The sequence below is a fragment of the Alligator mississippiensis genome, chromosome 1 (genome assembly GCF_030867095.1).
Source record: "Alligator mississippiensis isolate rAllMis1 chromosome 1, rAllMis1, whole genome shotgun sequence".
Classification (NCBI taxonomy): domain Eukaryota; kingdom Metazoa; phylum Chordata; order Crocodylia; family Alligatoridae; genus Alligator; species Alligator mississippiensis.
In genome coordinates, this window is record NC_081824.1 from 109427393 (window position 1) to 109444963 (window position 17571).

Sequence of the window (17571 nt, forward strand, 5' to 3'; positions counted from 1 at the left end):
GGAATTTCAGTCAGGGTGGCCTCTCTTGACTGCTGGTAGGAAAATCACTGGCTGGCTCCTACTTCATAAGGGAGCTGGTAGATTCTCTGTCCAATCAAGCCTGGATCCTTTTCTGGCAATTAAACTATCTTTGGCTAAAGCTTGAATTCAGTATAGGTGCAACAGAGTGAAAGTTTTTTGGCAGATGTTATAGACTGTCAGACTAGATAATCTAATCTATGTGCTGAAAGATTACTCCTGAAAGTAAATTGTGGTGTGAGGGGCAGAGGTAAGGAGAACAGGTTAATTGTACCTTTTCATTGAATTCTTTTTCTTTTACATGATTGTCTTTGCTGTCCCGTATCTCAGTGGACTGGGGATTCTCAACTAGGGTCAGGAGATCCTTTGAAGGCAGGTGTGAGGAGATAAACCAGGTGATAAGGAGATAAGGGCAGGCTCAGACTCCATCACTGCTTGGCTGTTCCTCATCCGGACTGTCCACTCCCTCTGCAAGGTGGTAAGCACTCTAAATAAATTGCTTTTTGAAATGGGGTGCTGCTCCATTTAACACCCCATTTTAAAAGTTATGGGGGGTAGATTGTGTCTAATGATGGGTGGCATGAGTCTAAAAAAGTAAAGAACTTGTACAGTAGATTATTTAGAATTCAGTACTGCATCTGAGTTTTCAATGTGCCGGTGCTGAAGAGTAAATGAATCATAAAAAGAGGGAGTTAGTACTACATTTCAGAAGGACTTTCAAGAATTCCAGCCAGGGGTGGGGGAAAAAGGAGTTCCTTTGAGATGCCTTTCATGGGATTTTTAAAAGCACTTGACTTTAGTGTTTCAGTCACTTCAGTGGACGTATAGAAGGATCAGTTTGGAGCTCTTTTAAAACTTCTACCCTCTGGTTAACAAGTGGTTTATGTTGTGTAAATAAACTGTGATTACACTGCTATGGATGTATATCCCTCTATTAGTCTGCATTAGTGCTACATTAAAAATCAGTTGTTTTCTTGAACTACTCTAGTTACAATTTTCATACCTCAGTTATGAAAATCACCAGTTCTTGTTCCAGCAATTCATCTGTGAAGTAGTAAGCCATCTTTAGTTCTGTTTTTCCATACAGACTTATTGGGGCATGTACGGGGCAAAAAATAGCTTTTTTGCCATTTCATATAGAATTATTAATGGATTCCTCCTATAATTTTCTGATTATGCACTTTTTTCTCAGCATTTTTCTCTCAGGGCACATTAATGATTCATAGATTCATAGATGCTAGGGTCGGAAGGGACCTCGATAGATCATCGAGTCCGACCCCCTGCATAGGCAGGAAAGAGTGCTGGGTCTAGATGACCCCAGCTAGATGCCTATCTAACCTCCTTTTGAAGACCCCCAGGGTAGGGGAGAGCACCACCTCCCTTGGGAGCCCGTTCCAGACCTTGGCCACTCGAACTGTGAAGAAGTTCTTCCTAATGTCTAGTCTAAATCTGCTCTCTGCTAGCTTGTGGCCATTATTTCTTGTAACCCCCGGGGGCGCCTTGGTGAATAAATACTCACCAATTCTCTTCTATGCCCCCGTGATGAACTTATAGGCAGCCACAAGGTTGCCTCTCAACCTTCTCTTGCAGAGGCTGAAGAGGTCCAGGTGCCCCAGTCTCTCCTCATAGGGCTTGGCCTGCAAGCCCTTAACCATACGAGTGGCCCTTCTCTGGACCCTCTCCAGGTTATCCTCATCCCTCTTGAAGTGTGGCGCCCAAAACTGCACGCAGTATTCCAACTGTGGTCTGACCAGCGCCCAATAGAGGGGAAGTATCACCTCCTTGGATCTGTTCGTCATGCATCTGCTGATGCACGATAAAGTGCCGTTAGCTTTTCTGATGGCTTCGTCACACTGCCGACTCATGTTCATGTTGGAGTCCACTAGGACTCCAAGATCCCTTTCCACTTCCGTGCCACCCAGCAGGTCATTTCCTAGGCAGTAGGTATGCTGGACATTTTTCCTCCCTAGGTGCAGCACTTTGCATGTCTCCTTGTTGAATTGCATTCTGTTGTTTTCTGCCCATATGTCCAACCTGTCCAGGTCTGCTTGTAGTTGTTCCCTGACCTCCAACGTGTCCACTTCTCCCCACAGTTTTGTGTCATCCGCAAACTTGGACAGAGTACACTTCACTCTCTCGTCCAAGTCACTGATGAAGACATTAAAGAGTATCAGTCCAAGGACCGAGCCCTGTGGGACCCCACTGCCCACACCCTTCCAGGTCGAAACCGACCCATCCACCACGATTCTCTGGGTGCGACCCTCTAGCCAATTTACCACCCACCAGCCTGTGTAGTCATTCAAGTCACAGTCTCTTAACTTGTTCACCAGTATGGTGTGGGATACCATATCGAAGGCCTTCCTGAAGTCTAAGTATACGCTATCAACCCCTACTCAAAATGAGTATTTTGGGGTTTTACTACCTCTGCCAGTATATTATGGTCTCAATATTTGGCTCTTCCTTTTCAGTCATGAATGACAACACAGCTTCCTATAGTAGTCATTTTCTTTCATGTGACATTTTAGGATTATAACATTCATAGATTAATATCTGCATTTGATAACCATGTGACTGCTTCAGGGGTAGCTGCATGAATTGATTTTCAGATGGCCATTAAATGATATAATTGGGCAATCATTCACAATGTGTTGCACTGTCTAAAAAATCGCACCACAGTTGTAACCCAGGCGCTCTCTGATTCTCCATTTATGGAGTAGATGTCCACATTTTCCATGAAGTGTCTGGATGCGATTCAGGGAGGATCAGATCTTTCTCAGTAAATCAAATCCTGGCTAGAGGATTGTAGGGTTGCTGATGACGTATTTCTGTGGCAGGTTGGTATTTGCCCAGGCTTCCCTCTATTGTTCCCCAGTGCGCTTGTTATCATCATAGAGCTTCTTGGCATATTTCCATAAGGGTTTTCTAGATTTGAGCCTATCTGGTGGTGGCATGACGATGTCTTCGTTGAGTGGGAGGTTTGGGTTACCTATGGCTTTACGGTATTCCCTCATGCATGTGGTGTTGCCAGAGTTGTGGGGGAGCAGTATTCCCTAGGACTGGAAGCCATGGCAATGGCATACTTTTTAGCGTTCCTGATATAATCTGCATAGCAGCTTTTAACTGTGTATCAACGATTTTTGTATGCACACTTTTGTTCAATACTGGAGAGCAATAATATTCTGCTGCAGAGGAAACAAGTGTTAGAGTAGCCATTTGAAGTGTGGTTGCATTTGCTCCCCATGTTGTTCTGGCCAGTTTATTTACAAGATTAGCTTGTGCTTTCATTTTTTTTAGCAATTTTCTGTAGATGTTCATGAAAGGTAAGGAAGTAGCAAGTAATCAGTATGGAAAAGTAATATTGGGAAAAGGAAATCTTTGGTTTCCATTTTCAAGAACAAGGTCTGTACTACAGTATTTGCAGGTACTGGGGGGAAAAAAGAGGGGTTTTTAATACATTTTTGAAAGGTAAAATCTTCACAAGCTGTTGAAAATCAGTGTAAGAGGTCTTTGAATTAATCTCCTGCTGTATGCTGCTGTAAAAGCTATTACTTCTTTTCATGTGAAACTGTACAAATTTCTTCTGCTGTTCCTTCTCTGTTAAATATCTGTTATAATTTTTCTGCAGAGACTTGCTCAAACCTACTCATTGTTTTTTGTTTGTGGTTGTAATAGATCTGTGTCACATGATGTGCTTTCAGTGGTTAAAGTTTACTCACATCTGTCATGCGACTAGGTAGGTTACCTCTGCACCCTAAACGCTTGCAGACTTTGACATTTTAATTGATACGTTTCCTCTTTATTTTCTTCAATGATAAATACAGGGTGTACTTGGATATGAGGCACTGAAAAAGAGCAATACACCCAACTACTCACCTTGCACATTTTACTGTATACCATGGAGACTAAGGAAGAGAAGAAGGAGCGGAGACAGGGTTATTTTTCTCGGTAAGTTTGTAATTTTTATTTCAATCCTGATAAAAATGCAACTGTGGACTTCGCCTTCTATGTTGGGTCTGTTTTTTACATTTTAAAATTATAATCTAGTGTGTTATAAATCCAGCAGAGCCTCAGGGGACCTAGATTTCCAAGCATATTTCTTCTTGGCATTTGAATAATGATTTGATGTCCTCTCTGCTGTTTCCAAGTAATGGAGTTAACCCTGCCATACCAGTTAGCTCTGTACCATAAGTAACATCTATATCATGGTGAACCTAATTAAATTGCTCTGAATCTGATATTAGCAATTTGCAGTAAATCTGACCTCCAAGTGGCTTGCTCCTGTGTAAGGTTAACTGGATATAGGTGCAACAACTTAACTGCAAAACATACAGGTCTTAACATTTTAGATTCCTAGACACAGATTCAGTAGTACTTTACCTCAGGGGGACAGTTGGTAAACTGGGGAGACTATTGCCCTTATACCTTCAGCAGTGAAACTGTTCTATGCTGTTTTTAACATTCGTTTATAAATATTCAGACTTCTCTAATATGTATAGTGCTAATGCTCTGGTTTTTTCCCAAGCATCTTGGGGCCATGGCTTACGGGGTTTTAAGAATAAAAATGAGTTGCTAAGGACTTGCCCCTTATCTTTGTAACACTGTAGCTATTGTATAGCCATCCATGACAAGCAGCAAAGGAAAAAGAGTATTAAAGCTCACTCAGCCGGCTTTGAAAAATATGAGAATATGGTTAGGCAGACAAAGTTCTGTGGATAAACATGATATCTTTTATTAGACCAACTAAATAGTTGGAAAATTTGTTCTTTGCAAGCTTTTGGGTACAAATACCTTTTGTCAGGCATAGGGAGAGTCTGCTGCTGTTCTGCGTTTTCCTGGGTGGAATAGAAGCCAACATGCAAAACGCAAGTCTGTGACAATGCAAATGCATGGCAGTGAGGATCAGAGGCCATGGGAGACAATAGGTGAGAGACAGGTAGGTGGGGTGGGGGAAAGGGGGAATATTGGTCTGGTGATAGAATGTAGCTGGTAAAATGTAGAGAGGTTACCTGAGGTGTAGGGTGTAGCCGTGTTGGTCTAAGGACATAGGCTGACAAGGTTATTTGGGTAAATCCGATATCTTTTATTAGACCACCTCAAACAGTTGGAAAAATTCTTCTTAGCAAGCTTTTGGGCACAAACACCCTCCAACAGGCTGAGGAAGCATCTGCAGATGGTCTGTGCTCTTCCTGGATGGAGTGGTAAAGCAGCCAGAGGCCAGTACATTTGCAAGAAAGCCAGTCAGTTAAAATGTAAATTGAGGTGGTCAGTAGGTGAGAAACAGGTGGTGGAAGGGAGGGGGAAATGAAAGTAGTTGTAGTCAAAAGATGAGGGCGGGGGTGAGGGGGAAGGAATCGGAATAGCTGGTAAAAAGTGGAGGGTTTACCTGGGGAGTCAGATGTTAGGCAGGTTATAATGTCATAAATCCAGTTTCTATATCTGGTCCATGATTTTTTTTGTATCCAGTAGATTTATGAAGTGAAGTTCAAAGATGAGCCTATGAGCTTGTGACCCTGTGTGTAGCACAGGAGACTGGTCTGAAGTGCACTCTGCATGCAGCACCCCACTGATGGGGCCCTGGGCTCTGGCTCTGGGGCTGATCCAGATCAGGTTATGCTGGAAGCAGTGAGAAGGGCCAGTGTGGTGGGGCACCATGTACAGTGCATGTCTTGGACTGACCCCCTGTGCTAAGTGCAGCACACACAGTTAGTCCAGCCCTGTATACCACATGCAGCATGTTTTAGTCCCAGGGTTCAGGGGCACGTAAGGCTATCACAGGATGCACGCTACACATGGCACAGGGGGTCCAGGGTGGGGGCTGCATGCAGCACCCCAGACCTACCCTCTGGGCTGCTGTAGTACTGGTTCCAGACCATGCACTGTTAGTTCGCATGCCATGTGCACAGAGAGTACTAGGGCTGGTGCATGCTGTTCGTAGGCTGGACTTGGTGCTGTGGGCACTGCATGGGGGGTGTGGTCCCCATCTGGCTTACAAACTGGCCCACTGATCCACATCAGGCCCACACAGCCAAATGAGTTTGACACCCCTTTCTTAAGTTAATATTTCAGCCTGCTTGGGAAGCAAACACCAGTTAACACTCAAACAAAGTGAAACTGCCATGCTGAGAGTTGTTGTCAGCACAACACTGACATGTATTTAATTTGAATTCCATGGTGATCCTGACTAAGATCTAATGAAAGGCAGCGTAGTCCAGGGGATGGGGCATTGCACTGGAATTCAGATGACTTAGGTTCTGTTTGTGGCACTACCTTGTCCAAGGCCATACAACAATTCACATTACCTCTAGGTATCTTTCCCATTCCATGTACTCCTGGTCTGTCTCTTTGGAACACTCTTACTCTTGCTAGTGTCTACCACCATGAGGCATTGGTTTATATTAGGCCCTCCAGGCTCTCTTATAGTAGGCAGGCTAGATGTGTATTATGCTTCTTTTGCATACGAGGACCAGAATCCCTACAGGGTACACAGGCAGGCTGTCAGAGTCAGCAATGAATCTGAGTCTCCTGAGATCTAGCTTAACAATTGAACTACAAGATCATTCTTCCTCTGGCAGTCAGACTTCCCACGATCTAGAAGATAAGTATTGGGTCACCTTGGTGAGAATTGAACAGAACAATAACTACAAGGGGGTCTCTAGTAACATTCCTAGCACAGAACAATTGATCGAATCTGCTGGAGCATGATAATTACTGCACTCTGGCAGACTCCAATGTCACGTATATCTGCATCCCCATGCTGAAAAATGGTGGTGGGGGTGCTTTAACTAAAGCTCATTTGTTGTATTGGCCCTAACTAGTGATAGTTATACTTTCACAAGTATCTTGTGTCCAAATATCTTGTTCTGCCTCTCCTAGTGTTCATCTTTTACTAAACAAAGAGATGCTATCTGGGCTCTCTCTCTCTCCCTCTCTCCCCTCCCCCCCCACCCTCCATTGCTCTGTGTTGCATTATATTTTATACCATCCCATGTTGTTGTTTTTTGTGAGGTAGGAGATTTGGGTTTTGTAAACACAGTAGCTACATATAGTAAACATTGTCTCATGATCCAGAGACTTTTGTTTTGTGGGGTTTTTTGTTTTCTTTCTTTTGTACCAGTAACTTCATTAGTAAAAAATAAAAAAGTGTGATGTTTTAGGAGGGGAGCTTTCAAAGAATGGAAAATACCAATGGGATGGGAGAATGCCAATGAAAACTCTCTCTCGCTTTCCCTCCTGCATCTTATTTTAAACCTTTATGTAAATTTAATTTAGGGTGAGGGTAAGGAAGCAGGGGAGAGGGATAAATGTCTTATTAATAACAATCAAAGCACAGATCATTGTTCCACCTAACAGATATGCTGCAGAAGTGAGCTGCCACAATTTGAATGCAACCCTGACAAAACACTTCTGGACTGCTGACTTGCACTTCAGAGTTAGCATGGGGACTGAATGCCCTTTTCTACACGGAGTACCAATTGGTGTGCCTGACTTTTTTTTTGACAGAGCATAATAGTGATAATTTGAGAACTCTTAACTGTAAAAACTTCTCAAAGAATTCTATATAGTAACTATGGAAGTTATTTTGTCTTTCCAATTTCTGGAAATACCTGTGGTATGCCTTTTTAATAGATGATGACTGTGTGCGCGCCACATACCAATATCCCTGTTGTTTGAGGGGGACAGGATGGTAAGGAGCTGCCTTCTTTTCCTCTTCCTTCAAATCCTAGTTGGCATGTGGGATGGTCACCAAAAAGTTGCAAATTGCAGCCTGCTGGGAAGAGGAAAGTATAATGCTCAGCAGTACAAGAAAATGACTGGAGATAAATGACAGTGGTGAGGCAGGCCTTGTGCACAGAAAGGAGTTTGGCTGATTTGAGGGGTACTTCTGAACTAAAGGAAATTCCTTTATGGACACTAACTTTGGATTGTGTAGTTTATATCACTTGAATTGATTAGGAATTGGTTTAGATAAGTGGGGGCCAACCTTTTTGGCAAGTGTTTCACAAATTAGTCCCGCCCCCTCCCTGACTGCCACTCTGATCCCTTTCCTTCTGCTTGATTTGCTGCTTTGCTTTCTGCTTCCTGCCCTGTGCTCCCTGCCTGATATCCTGCTCTGCCTTTTGTTCTATCTGACTCTGTGCTGCCTGCCCCTTCCTGATCTGCCAGGTGTCACATGCAGAGGCTGCCCATTCAACTTCTAGTGTTATATGCACAAGGTGTCCAGTGCGAATTAAAAACAGGCGGGAATCTTATCAGGGTATAAGGCACAATGCCACATTTACTGGAACATAACCTTATTGTTTTTTATTCCTTTTATCTGCTTTACTTATTCACATACGTACTCATTCACTCATTCATTCATACAAAAAAAACAAGCACACAAACGGATAGTTACACAGTCCTACAAAGGTTAAGGTGTTACCAAGTTCTAAAGATGCTCAGGTCAGTCTGGTGACCAGCCAGATTGACCACAAGGAATGGAGCCAGGTCTTGCTGGATGCGCCCAAAACTCCTTCTTGCAGGTGGACAGACCCAAAGCCTTTTCTTTGTGTTCATTCTTTATAGCGATAGCTGTCCATACAAGCCTATGGATTCTGCTGATTCAGACGCGAAGGTCATCGTCCTTGACTCATTGGCAGTCTGGGATTGGTAGGGCGTGATCTTCTGGCTTTGTGTTCTGCAGTCTTCGGTGGGGGTTGTTGCTTGTAGTCTTCAGCTGTTAGGGTGAAGGCATGATTTAGTATTTAGTACTCCTTAACTGTTGACTCGACATCGCTACAACCTTTAACTGTTAAACCACAGAAGGCTATTTTCACCTGCTGTGAGAGGACTGTCTTCCTTCACATTGTCACTTACATACCTCACTAATTCTTTCATTACCTCTTTTCAAACATGCCAGACATACCACAGACCTTACATGAACGTTTCTCTTGTACTAAATTTTAGTTCTAAAATCATGGGACCAACAGGTCACATACATTTATGCTATGCAATAGGGAATTTAAGGTAAATGGTTAATTCCATGGTTATTTAATATTTGATGCAGAATCATAATGACTGATAAAAATATTATGAAAAATAAATCATAACAAGATTCATTATAAAAATAGCAATATAAAGCAATTACAGCAAATATAGCTACTGCAATACAACAGTAGCACTCGTGCTGCAGGTTGGCTACCCCTGGTTTAAACTAAGCCAATATAAACCACGTTGGAGTTGAAATAAATGTCCACACTGGGGTCTTTTTGCCCATGTAATTAAACCCATGCAACTTTCTTGCATAGATAAGAATGCCCTGGAGGGCATTAATTTATCCTTGTTTGTGCCTACAATCTGCTTATCTTGTTTAAAGACTGCCTTGTTAGTTCATCTTCTTTTCCTAATTCTTCACACCTCATCTTCAGGCTCTTTGATATGACACTCTCTGTTATGAGATCCAAATTAGACCAATATTATTTGCTCCTTCAGCTCTTGTAAAGAACCAGGCTGCTCACAAGATGGAGAGTGCCCTGCTACCCTGCAAGTCAGAAAGCAAATGAAAGTCTCATGGTTGCTGATGTGTATGATAGAGCAGCACATCTTTGTGAACTGAGTTCCCTCATTCCAGTTGCTTGATCCTGGCAGCTTGATTTTCTTTATTTGTGGTGTGTCCTTTTATTATACTTCATTACCATGCATCATTCTCCTTTACCTAGATTTATTGCCTCATCCTTGAGATTGTGCAGTATGGAGAATCTCTCTGACTGCCTGCTAATCCCCCTTCTGTTTTGTAGGGTTATTCTTTCCTACATGGATGTGGTGATAATATTGTTGGTGTTTGGAGGCTTTTAACAGTAGGTGTACATGTGTTTGGAATGGTAGTAAATAAACAGTTCTGTAAATTGAGGGAAATGGTACATTCAATAATCCAAGCAAGAGGGAAAGGACAATTTTGTGAAACCATTGTAAAACCTAAGCAACCATTACGGAGTACCCTATTCCAAATATTTTAATTAATGAACAGCTGGAACTTCCTCTTGTTTATGTAATCTGACCTCTTGGTAATACTGGTTACCTCTTCTGCTTTCAGAAACCTAGCATCCACTCATACTAGAAATACTTCCTTAGAAAAACAATATCAACAATAAGTCGCAGAAAAATCACATGAAGGAAGTCCCCTTGCCCCTGGGCTTATAAAGTAGGACACTGGGTATAAACTGTATTTGTTTTGTGTACACTCTGCTATGTAATGCTGGATTCATTGGTGGGGGGTGCATTTTGGAGATCTATAATGAGGAAGGGAACCTGATGAGCAGGATTCTACAAGAAAAATTAGATATTCTCTTATGGGGACAGCATAGATTCTCTTTATCTTAACCTTGCTCACTGCTAAATTATAGAACCTTGGAAATACCAACTGTTAAGTGTACTAGTACATCAGGTAGCTTCCCAAACTGTTTCTCATCAGAGTGCAATAAGGCTTTCTTTGCAAAATGTTACTTTATCCCAGTTAAAATGATGAGATTCTTGTTTCCAGTTTATAATGGTTCTAATGAGTTAAACATTCTTGAGGGAATGCTGGATGTGTATTATACACATCACTTTTTGAAAAGCATCTAGTCATTTTCTACCCCTGCTCAATAAAGAACATTTTCCCCATTTTATTTTAAAACATACATAAGTCTCTAACCATGCCTTACATAGTATTGAAGCATTGCTTTGTGTTTCTATATAAATTTGTGCTTGTGTGTCTGTGAAAATATTTCAAGAGTGCAATTTCTATTAATTGAGCTTGCATTTCAAGCAAAAAAAGTTAAAATTGTTGATTTTGATCTTGAAATTATAACTATATATAATTGTAATATAATTTGTAAGCTATGGATCTGCCACACAAGTCCCTGTCAATAGTAGGTAACGTTCCATTGGTTTTAGCATGAATTTGATCATAAGACCTTAAGAAGTGCCATAGTGGGTGATACCAATGGTCCATCTAGCCCAGTCATTTTCAGCCTTTTTTCATTTGTGGACCCCTTTGGAAATTTTGAATGGAGGTGCAGACCCCTTTGAATTATAAGTGTGGGCAGTCACATACTTTTGATTGATTGTAGTCATAGTCTGACATAGTCTGTGGCTCCCCAGGGGTCCATGGACCACAGGTTGAAAACCACTGATTTAGCTTATTATCTTGTCTCCAACGGTAGCAGGAATTAATATGTTAGCAGGGATCAGCAGTGTGTTTGGCAGAGTGCCAAAAACACACACAACCTCAACTTGTAAGATGTTGGAATGCCAGGGGTGGACAGTGGGGGAGCCATGAGGGGCCTGATCTTTGTGGCAGTGCAGCCCAGGCCCCTTCCCTGCTGTCAACCCCAAGATGCATATGGACCTTCTGCCAGCAACAAGCCAGGCTGGGGCTCCATGGACCCCAGTACAGCCCCTTGTAGCCTCCTGGCTGCCTATCACAGCTGGGCTGGGCTCTGGGAAGCCTCTGCTGCCCAACATGGTGCCTGGGATGTCCACAGCAGGTGTCAGGGAGACTGCAAGGAGCTGCACTGGGGTCCGTAGAGCCCTGTCCCGGCTCCTTGCAAGTGGTGGGTGTGCTTGTGCCTGAGGGTGGACAGTGGGGGAAGGGACTGGGGCTGTGTTGCCACAGCAAGGATTGGGCCCCTCACAGCTCCCCCCTCCATCTGCCCCAAGGCACACATGCCAAGCAAAATACCTTCATATGCTATGCTCTGGCACATGTGCAGGGGGTTGCTGACCCCTGTGATAGGGTATATAGAGGGAGTCATTGTTGGTTTAGAGATGTGAGGGGATACCTCCCTAACTTCAGTTTCATAGGTATTAGTGGATCTGTCATCCATGAATTTGTCTGGTCCATATATCAGTTGCTGTGAGCCCAGTTCTTTGTAGATAGGGGTCTGTCCAACTTGAGGAGGTGGCTGGCCAATTTCCCAGGCAGATCATGGGGCCAGCTGCCATTTTCGAGGGCTTATTGTGACTGGGGACATCAGGCCTCTGGTTTAGGAGCCCCAGTGGTTCTGCCCCCCACCACTGAATGCTAGAGAAGGCTGTCTGGCGTCCAACCCTGCACCTCACCATTGATTGGCTGAGAGGGATGTCTGGCATGTGGGCCCTGCCCTTTACTGCTTATTTGTGGGGAAGGGTGGGACCACAGGACAGGCAGCCAATCAGTGGTGAGGGGCAGGGATAGCAGCTATCGTGCCTGATCACCTTGTGCTAGTAGCCCTCTTTCCCCAGGTGGGCTGCACGGCATAGGTGGTAGAAGGCTGGGGCTAATGGGGCTTAGCCCCTCCAAACTAATTTTGAGGCAGCTGGTGCCACCGTCCTGCAGTGCCACCGTCATACCCCACAGCACTGTGCCCCCACTTCATGCTCCTCTGGCACCACTGCGTACAGCACCAGTGTGCACTGGCCCTGCAACAGCCATGTGGGAGGGAAGGGCAGGGATCACCCCTCCTCCCTCCGAATAGTATTTTCTCCCACCATGGTTGCTGCATGGCTGGGAGGACTTCTGGCTCCTACTGGGTATCCAGCATTTTATTTTTAGTAGGGTTTCTTTTTCCCCTCCCTGTGAATTTAATAGAGACTGCCTGATTTCATGATTTCAGTGCAATCCATGCAGTTATGATTTGGGTAGATATCTCTATGCGTAGATACCCATCATCCAGAGCTCTCATTAACTTCAACTGATTGTTGCCATTATACGTATACAGAACACACCATCTTTCTTAGAGCATAAGGTAGATGCCTTCAAGACCAGGACAACAGAAAGCAAAGAACTGGCCTGGCCGGCCCTTGGTGACCTTTTATGACCAGGTTACCAAGTCCTTGGATGCGGGTGTAGAGGTGGATGTCATCTACCTTGACTTCAAGAAGTCCTTTGACACTGATGCTTACCCCACTCTCATAAAAAAACAAAACAAAACAAAAAAAACTAGGCGATTGCAGCATTGATGCCTACACAGTCAGATGGGTGGCAAATTGGCTGGATGGTTGCACTCAGAGAGTGGTGGTAGACGGGTTGTTTTCGACCTGGAGGGATGTGGGAAGTGGAGTCCCCCAGGGCTTGGTCCTGGGGCCTGTAGTGTTCAACATCTTTATCAGCTATTTGGATATGGGTCTGGAAAGCATGCTGTCCAAATTCACTGACGACGCCAAGTTGTGGGGTGAGGTGGGCACACTGGAGGGCAGGGACAGAATCCAGCTAGATCTAGACCGGTTACAGAGGTGGGAGGATAAGGATAGAATGGAATTCAACGCAGACAAGTGCAAAGTGTTACATCTAGGGCGAAGGAACCAACAACACACCTATAGGCTGGGGAACACCCTTTTTGTCAACACAGTGGCAGAAAGGGATCTTGGAGTCATTGTTGACCCCAGGATGAACATGAGCCACCAATGCAAGGAAGTGATTAGTAAGGCTAACTGCACCTTGTTGTGCATCTACAGATGCATTGCAGGCAGGTCCAGGGAGGTGGATCCTTCCCCTCTATGCGGCATTGGAGTACTGCATCCAGTTCTGGGCACCACACTTCAAGAGAGATGTGGCTAGCATTGAGAGGGTCCAGAGGAAGGTTACTCAGATGGTCAAGGGGCAGCGGGGCAGACTGTACAAAGAGAGGCTAAAGAGCCTGAACCTATTCAGCCTCCACAAGAGAAGGCTGAGAGGGGATCTGGTGGCTGTTTACAAATTCACCAGGGGGGACCAGCAGGAATTGGGGGAGGCCCTGTTCCCCCGGGCACCATGTGGGGTAACTAAGAATAATGGCCACAAATTGTTAGAGAGAAGGCTCAGGCTGGACATCAGGAAACATTACTTTACAGTTAGGGCTGCCAGTCTCTGGAATGGACTCCCAAGGGAGGTTGTGCTCTCTCCTACCTTGGGGCTTTCAAGAGGAGGCTGGATAGATATTTGGCTGGAGTGTTATGACCCCAGCACTCGTTCCTGCCTGGGGTAGAGGGTCAGACCTGATGGTCTGTTTAGGTCCCTTCCGACTCTAAGCACTATGAACTCTGCATGTACCTGTTATGTATATGAGAATTTTAGGGAGGCAGCATTTAGTTATCTCCATCCGAAATTGTCATGGTTACTGGATTTAACTCTTATGATATGAACCATTAGAGCTTTAGTTAGTGGTATGGACTTTGAGTTTAGACCTCAGGAAAAACTGAAATCTCCTACTGTGAAAGGCCCAACCCTGATGTGAAGTATACCTTGTGCTTGGTGTAATGCTGATTCCAAGGCACACGTGGAATAACTTTTAACAGAGCATTTTGCAACACCTGCAGTAGCGTTTCCTTAAAGTCTTCATATTTGTGACCCGAGATTGCTTAGTATATTATGTTACGTTTTGGTGCGGAACAATAAATCCAGCTGCAAAATCACACTTTCAGTTAAACTGTAATATAGTTTTTTGTTTATTTGTTTTCATTTTAAAATTTAGACTAGAGTGTCCTCAGCCTTAAAGTATAAATAACTACTTTTTTAAAGCAAGCTGTGATGAAGATCTAGTGTTTCTTAGCTGTATAAAACTTGAGGTCAGAGTTTGTTCTGTTCATTTACAAGAGGAAGCCCATGAATGCCAGAAGCAGCCTTTTCTGGCCCACCTATCTTGGTTTTGGTTTTTGTTTACTGTCATCTTGTGCAAAAAAGATGTGAATATCTCAAAACCAAGCCAAAACCTGGCAGCAGTAATGGAAAGATTGCCATTGCCTTCAATCTGTATTAATGTCAGACCCCTGAAATCTAGTCCAAGCTGACAAGTGGAGGAGGAGTTGATTAATCATATGGCATTGTCTTATATAGGTATCTGAAAATATCATTACAGTTTTGAGAAAAATTGGCTCCTTGTTAGATTGTTATAGTCACCTTCATCCATGGCAAGTTTTGTTTGGAAGAAATTAGAAACTATATCATATTTGAATATATTTTATTATCTGTTTGCCCTCAGTCTTTTATTTGGTATTTTTTCTATTATTACGGTTATGAATGTAAAGACATATAACAAATTATACAAACATTTCTCATAATATTACTCACTTATAACCTTGCCATATTTACTTGTAGTGATGAATGATATGAATGGTTCATCTGAGGTCTGTTGTTTTTATTGCATGTTTTACATACCAACAATATTGGCTTATAAAAATCCAGCTAACGTTAAGTGTCATTCTGTTTTTTTCCTATCTGAGATGCAGAGATATTGAAAGGAGGAATAATAGGCTAGGGAAAGGGAGAGGTAAGGTGGCAAAATTAGAGAAAAAAATTACAGAACATTTTTAAAGAGTATGAATGAAGAAAAAAGGTGGGGGGAGGCAAGAGGTATTCCATGCACTTGCTAAAATTACTGGGATACTTCAGGAAAGCATCCAAAATCACTGAGCTATTTACCTGGGGCACTTTTATTACAGTACACACATTCTTTACCTGGTTGCCATGCTTGCCTTGCCTGTGCTCCTGTCTGCGGATGCTAATCATATTTTGGGTTTCCACTTTTGTAATGCGGGTCTTTTAGCAGTTATTAGGGCTCTGCTGAGCCAGAACTTGTTATGTATTCAGCTTCCTTTTAGCATCCATCTTTTTTTTTGTTGTTTTTTTTTTAAAGGGAAATAAGCCATCTAGTCAGTATTTCTATTTTTATGGTATGAAAAGCCAACACTCAGCAGAGGCTGGAATTTTATAAATTACTGTAGGAAATGTTACCCTGTGTCAGCTCACTTATATGATGGAAATGTTCCAGCTCATCTAACAGGGATATAAACATTAGCTCATTATTTTGCTATTCAGACTTTAAACAGTGTTGTATTTAACTCCCATTGTTGTGACCAATGGCATGAATGCCAAAGGAGTTCGTCTCAAAGAAACAGCGAAACATATATCATGAGCACAGATTTATGTCGTCTAGGTACTTGTAAGGCAAATTATTAAATTTCTGGTGAATAACTGACCTTAGCTGTGAATGCTGAGAAATGCCACAAAGGACCTTCTGTGGTTCTCTTTCTAGCAATTTAAGGCATAGTAGTATTGATGGGTTTAGCAGGCTTTCTGCCTGCTATTCAATGTATTTTTCAGGTGTTCTAAAATAATTTGTCTCCTTGGGTTTTGTTTGGGGGGGAGGCGCTGCTTTTTATATGTTGAGTCTTTTCCACAATGGCTTTAGCTGTGAGTTTTTTGAAAAATTATTCTGGAAGCAAGTTTGTTTTTTTTTTTGTATTGGGAGGGATGATAGATGGGCTTTTCGGCAAAAAAATACCCTTCTCTTGGGTCTGGGAAAGAAACAGAAACTAAATATCCAATAGAGCAATTATTTTTGTGTAACTGGGTGCACTACACGTTCAGTTAATGTGAAGTACTCCTGGGTGCATCATTTGAGCATGTGCCTGGGACGACAGGACATTGAGCCAGGTCGGAGCAGCCTTTGCTGGTAAGGGACACTGGAAGTCAGCCTGTGAGCCTGGGGCTGCTGTTGTTTGGCTTAACATGCTGTGGAGGGGCTGGCTGGGACATGAGGGTGCTTCATTGTGGGGCTGCTTGTCAGGCAGTCCCGACATTGAAGCACCCTCATGCCCCAGCCAGCCGGGTCAGTGTCTACACTTGTCTTGCTGCGTACCAAAACACTCCACAGCAGGGTAGTACTTTTAATTTTTTTAGTTTACTCTGGCCTAATAGGGTCACATGTGTAGACATTGAGACATTTACAATAGAGCTAGTTGGGCATCTCCATAAGCGTCTAAGTGTCTTGTGTGAAGAGGAGCCCACTGTTAATTAATTAAATGTTAATTAAATCACTTAAAAGGGGGAAGAGGGAAATAAACCTCTGGAGTGAATGGAACTTATCAGAAGTATCTACAGACCAAATAAAGAACAACTGTAATAGATTAATCTAATTACAAAAAAGGGAAGAAGGTTGTTATTACCTGTGTCATACAGAGAGGTTAGTGAGGGAGCAGGTAAAGCTTAATGAGCCATAAAACCATTGTCTGTGTTTAGTCTATGGTTTTTAGTGTCCAGTGAAGTTAGGAATTTTTGTTCCCAGGCCAGTTTACTATTCTCTTCTCCTTTTTAAAGTGACCTTTATCCTTTACATAACAGAGCTAAACAAAAGTAATTGTTCTACCTAATATTTAGCTTAGGCGGTGCCTGTTTCTTTCCTAGGCCTGAGGAAGAAGGCAAGGTAGGGTGGCACCTTAGGGGGCAACAGACATAACACTCAAACCATTCCAAGAATGTCACGGATTGGAAACCTGTTCACAAATGTCCCTGGACAGGATGTTTGCACATAGAACGCTTAGCAGTGTACGTAGGATTGTTACTTTTTAGGAATTTTACTGCAGGCAAAATGCCACTAGGGGGTATTAGAGTAGCCAGACCATGCCTTCCAGGGGTCAGTGCCCACAGTTTTTTTTTTTTCCCCCAGGATTCCCCTAGAGGGGGCGGAAGATGCAGATTGGTTGAAAATCAAGAAGAGGAAGACAGTAAGTCAGGGAAATCGGCAAGTAGGGTAGAAATCCTTGATTTTAGGAAAGCTGACTTCCACAAGCTCAGAAGAT

The 17571-nt window shown here is 43.1% G+C and overlaps 1 protein-coding gene across 4 annotated transcripts in view; it reads left to right on the forward strand.

Annotated features, from left to right (window-relative positions):
- The window catches only part of NCOA7 (nuclear receptor coactivator 7), a 155505-nt gene that overhangs the window by 34927 nt on the left and 103007 nt on the right, over positions 1-17571 (forward strand). For all 4 annotated transcript variants that reach the window (XM_014611046.3, XM_019479498.2, XM_059733519.1 and 1 more), the window contains exon 2: positions 3840-3963. In XM_014611046.3, the coding sequence (XP_014466532.1) occupies positions 3914-3963 (50 nt within the window). In that variant the 5' untranslated portion in view covers positions 3840-3913. The remainder of the gene's footprint in view (positions 1-3839; positions 3964-17571) is intronic.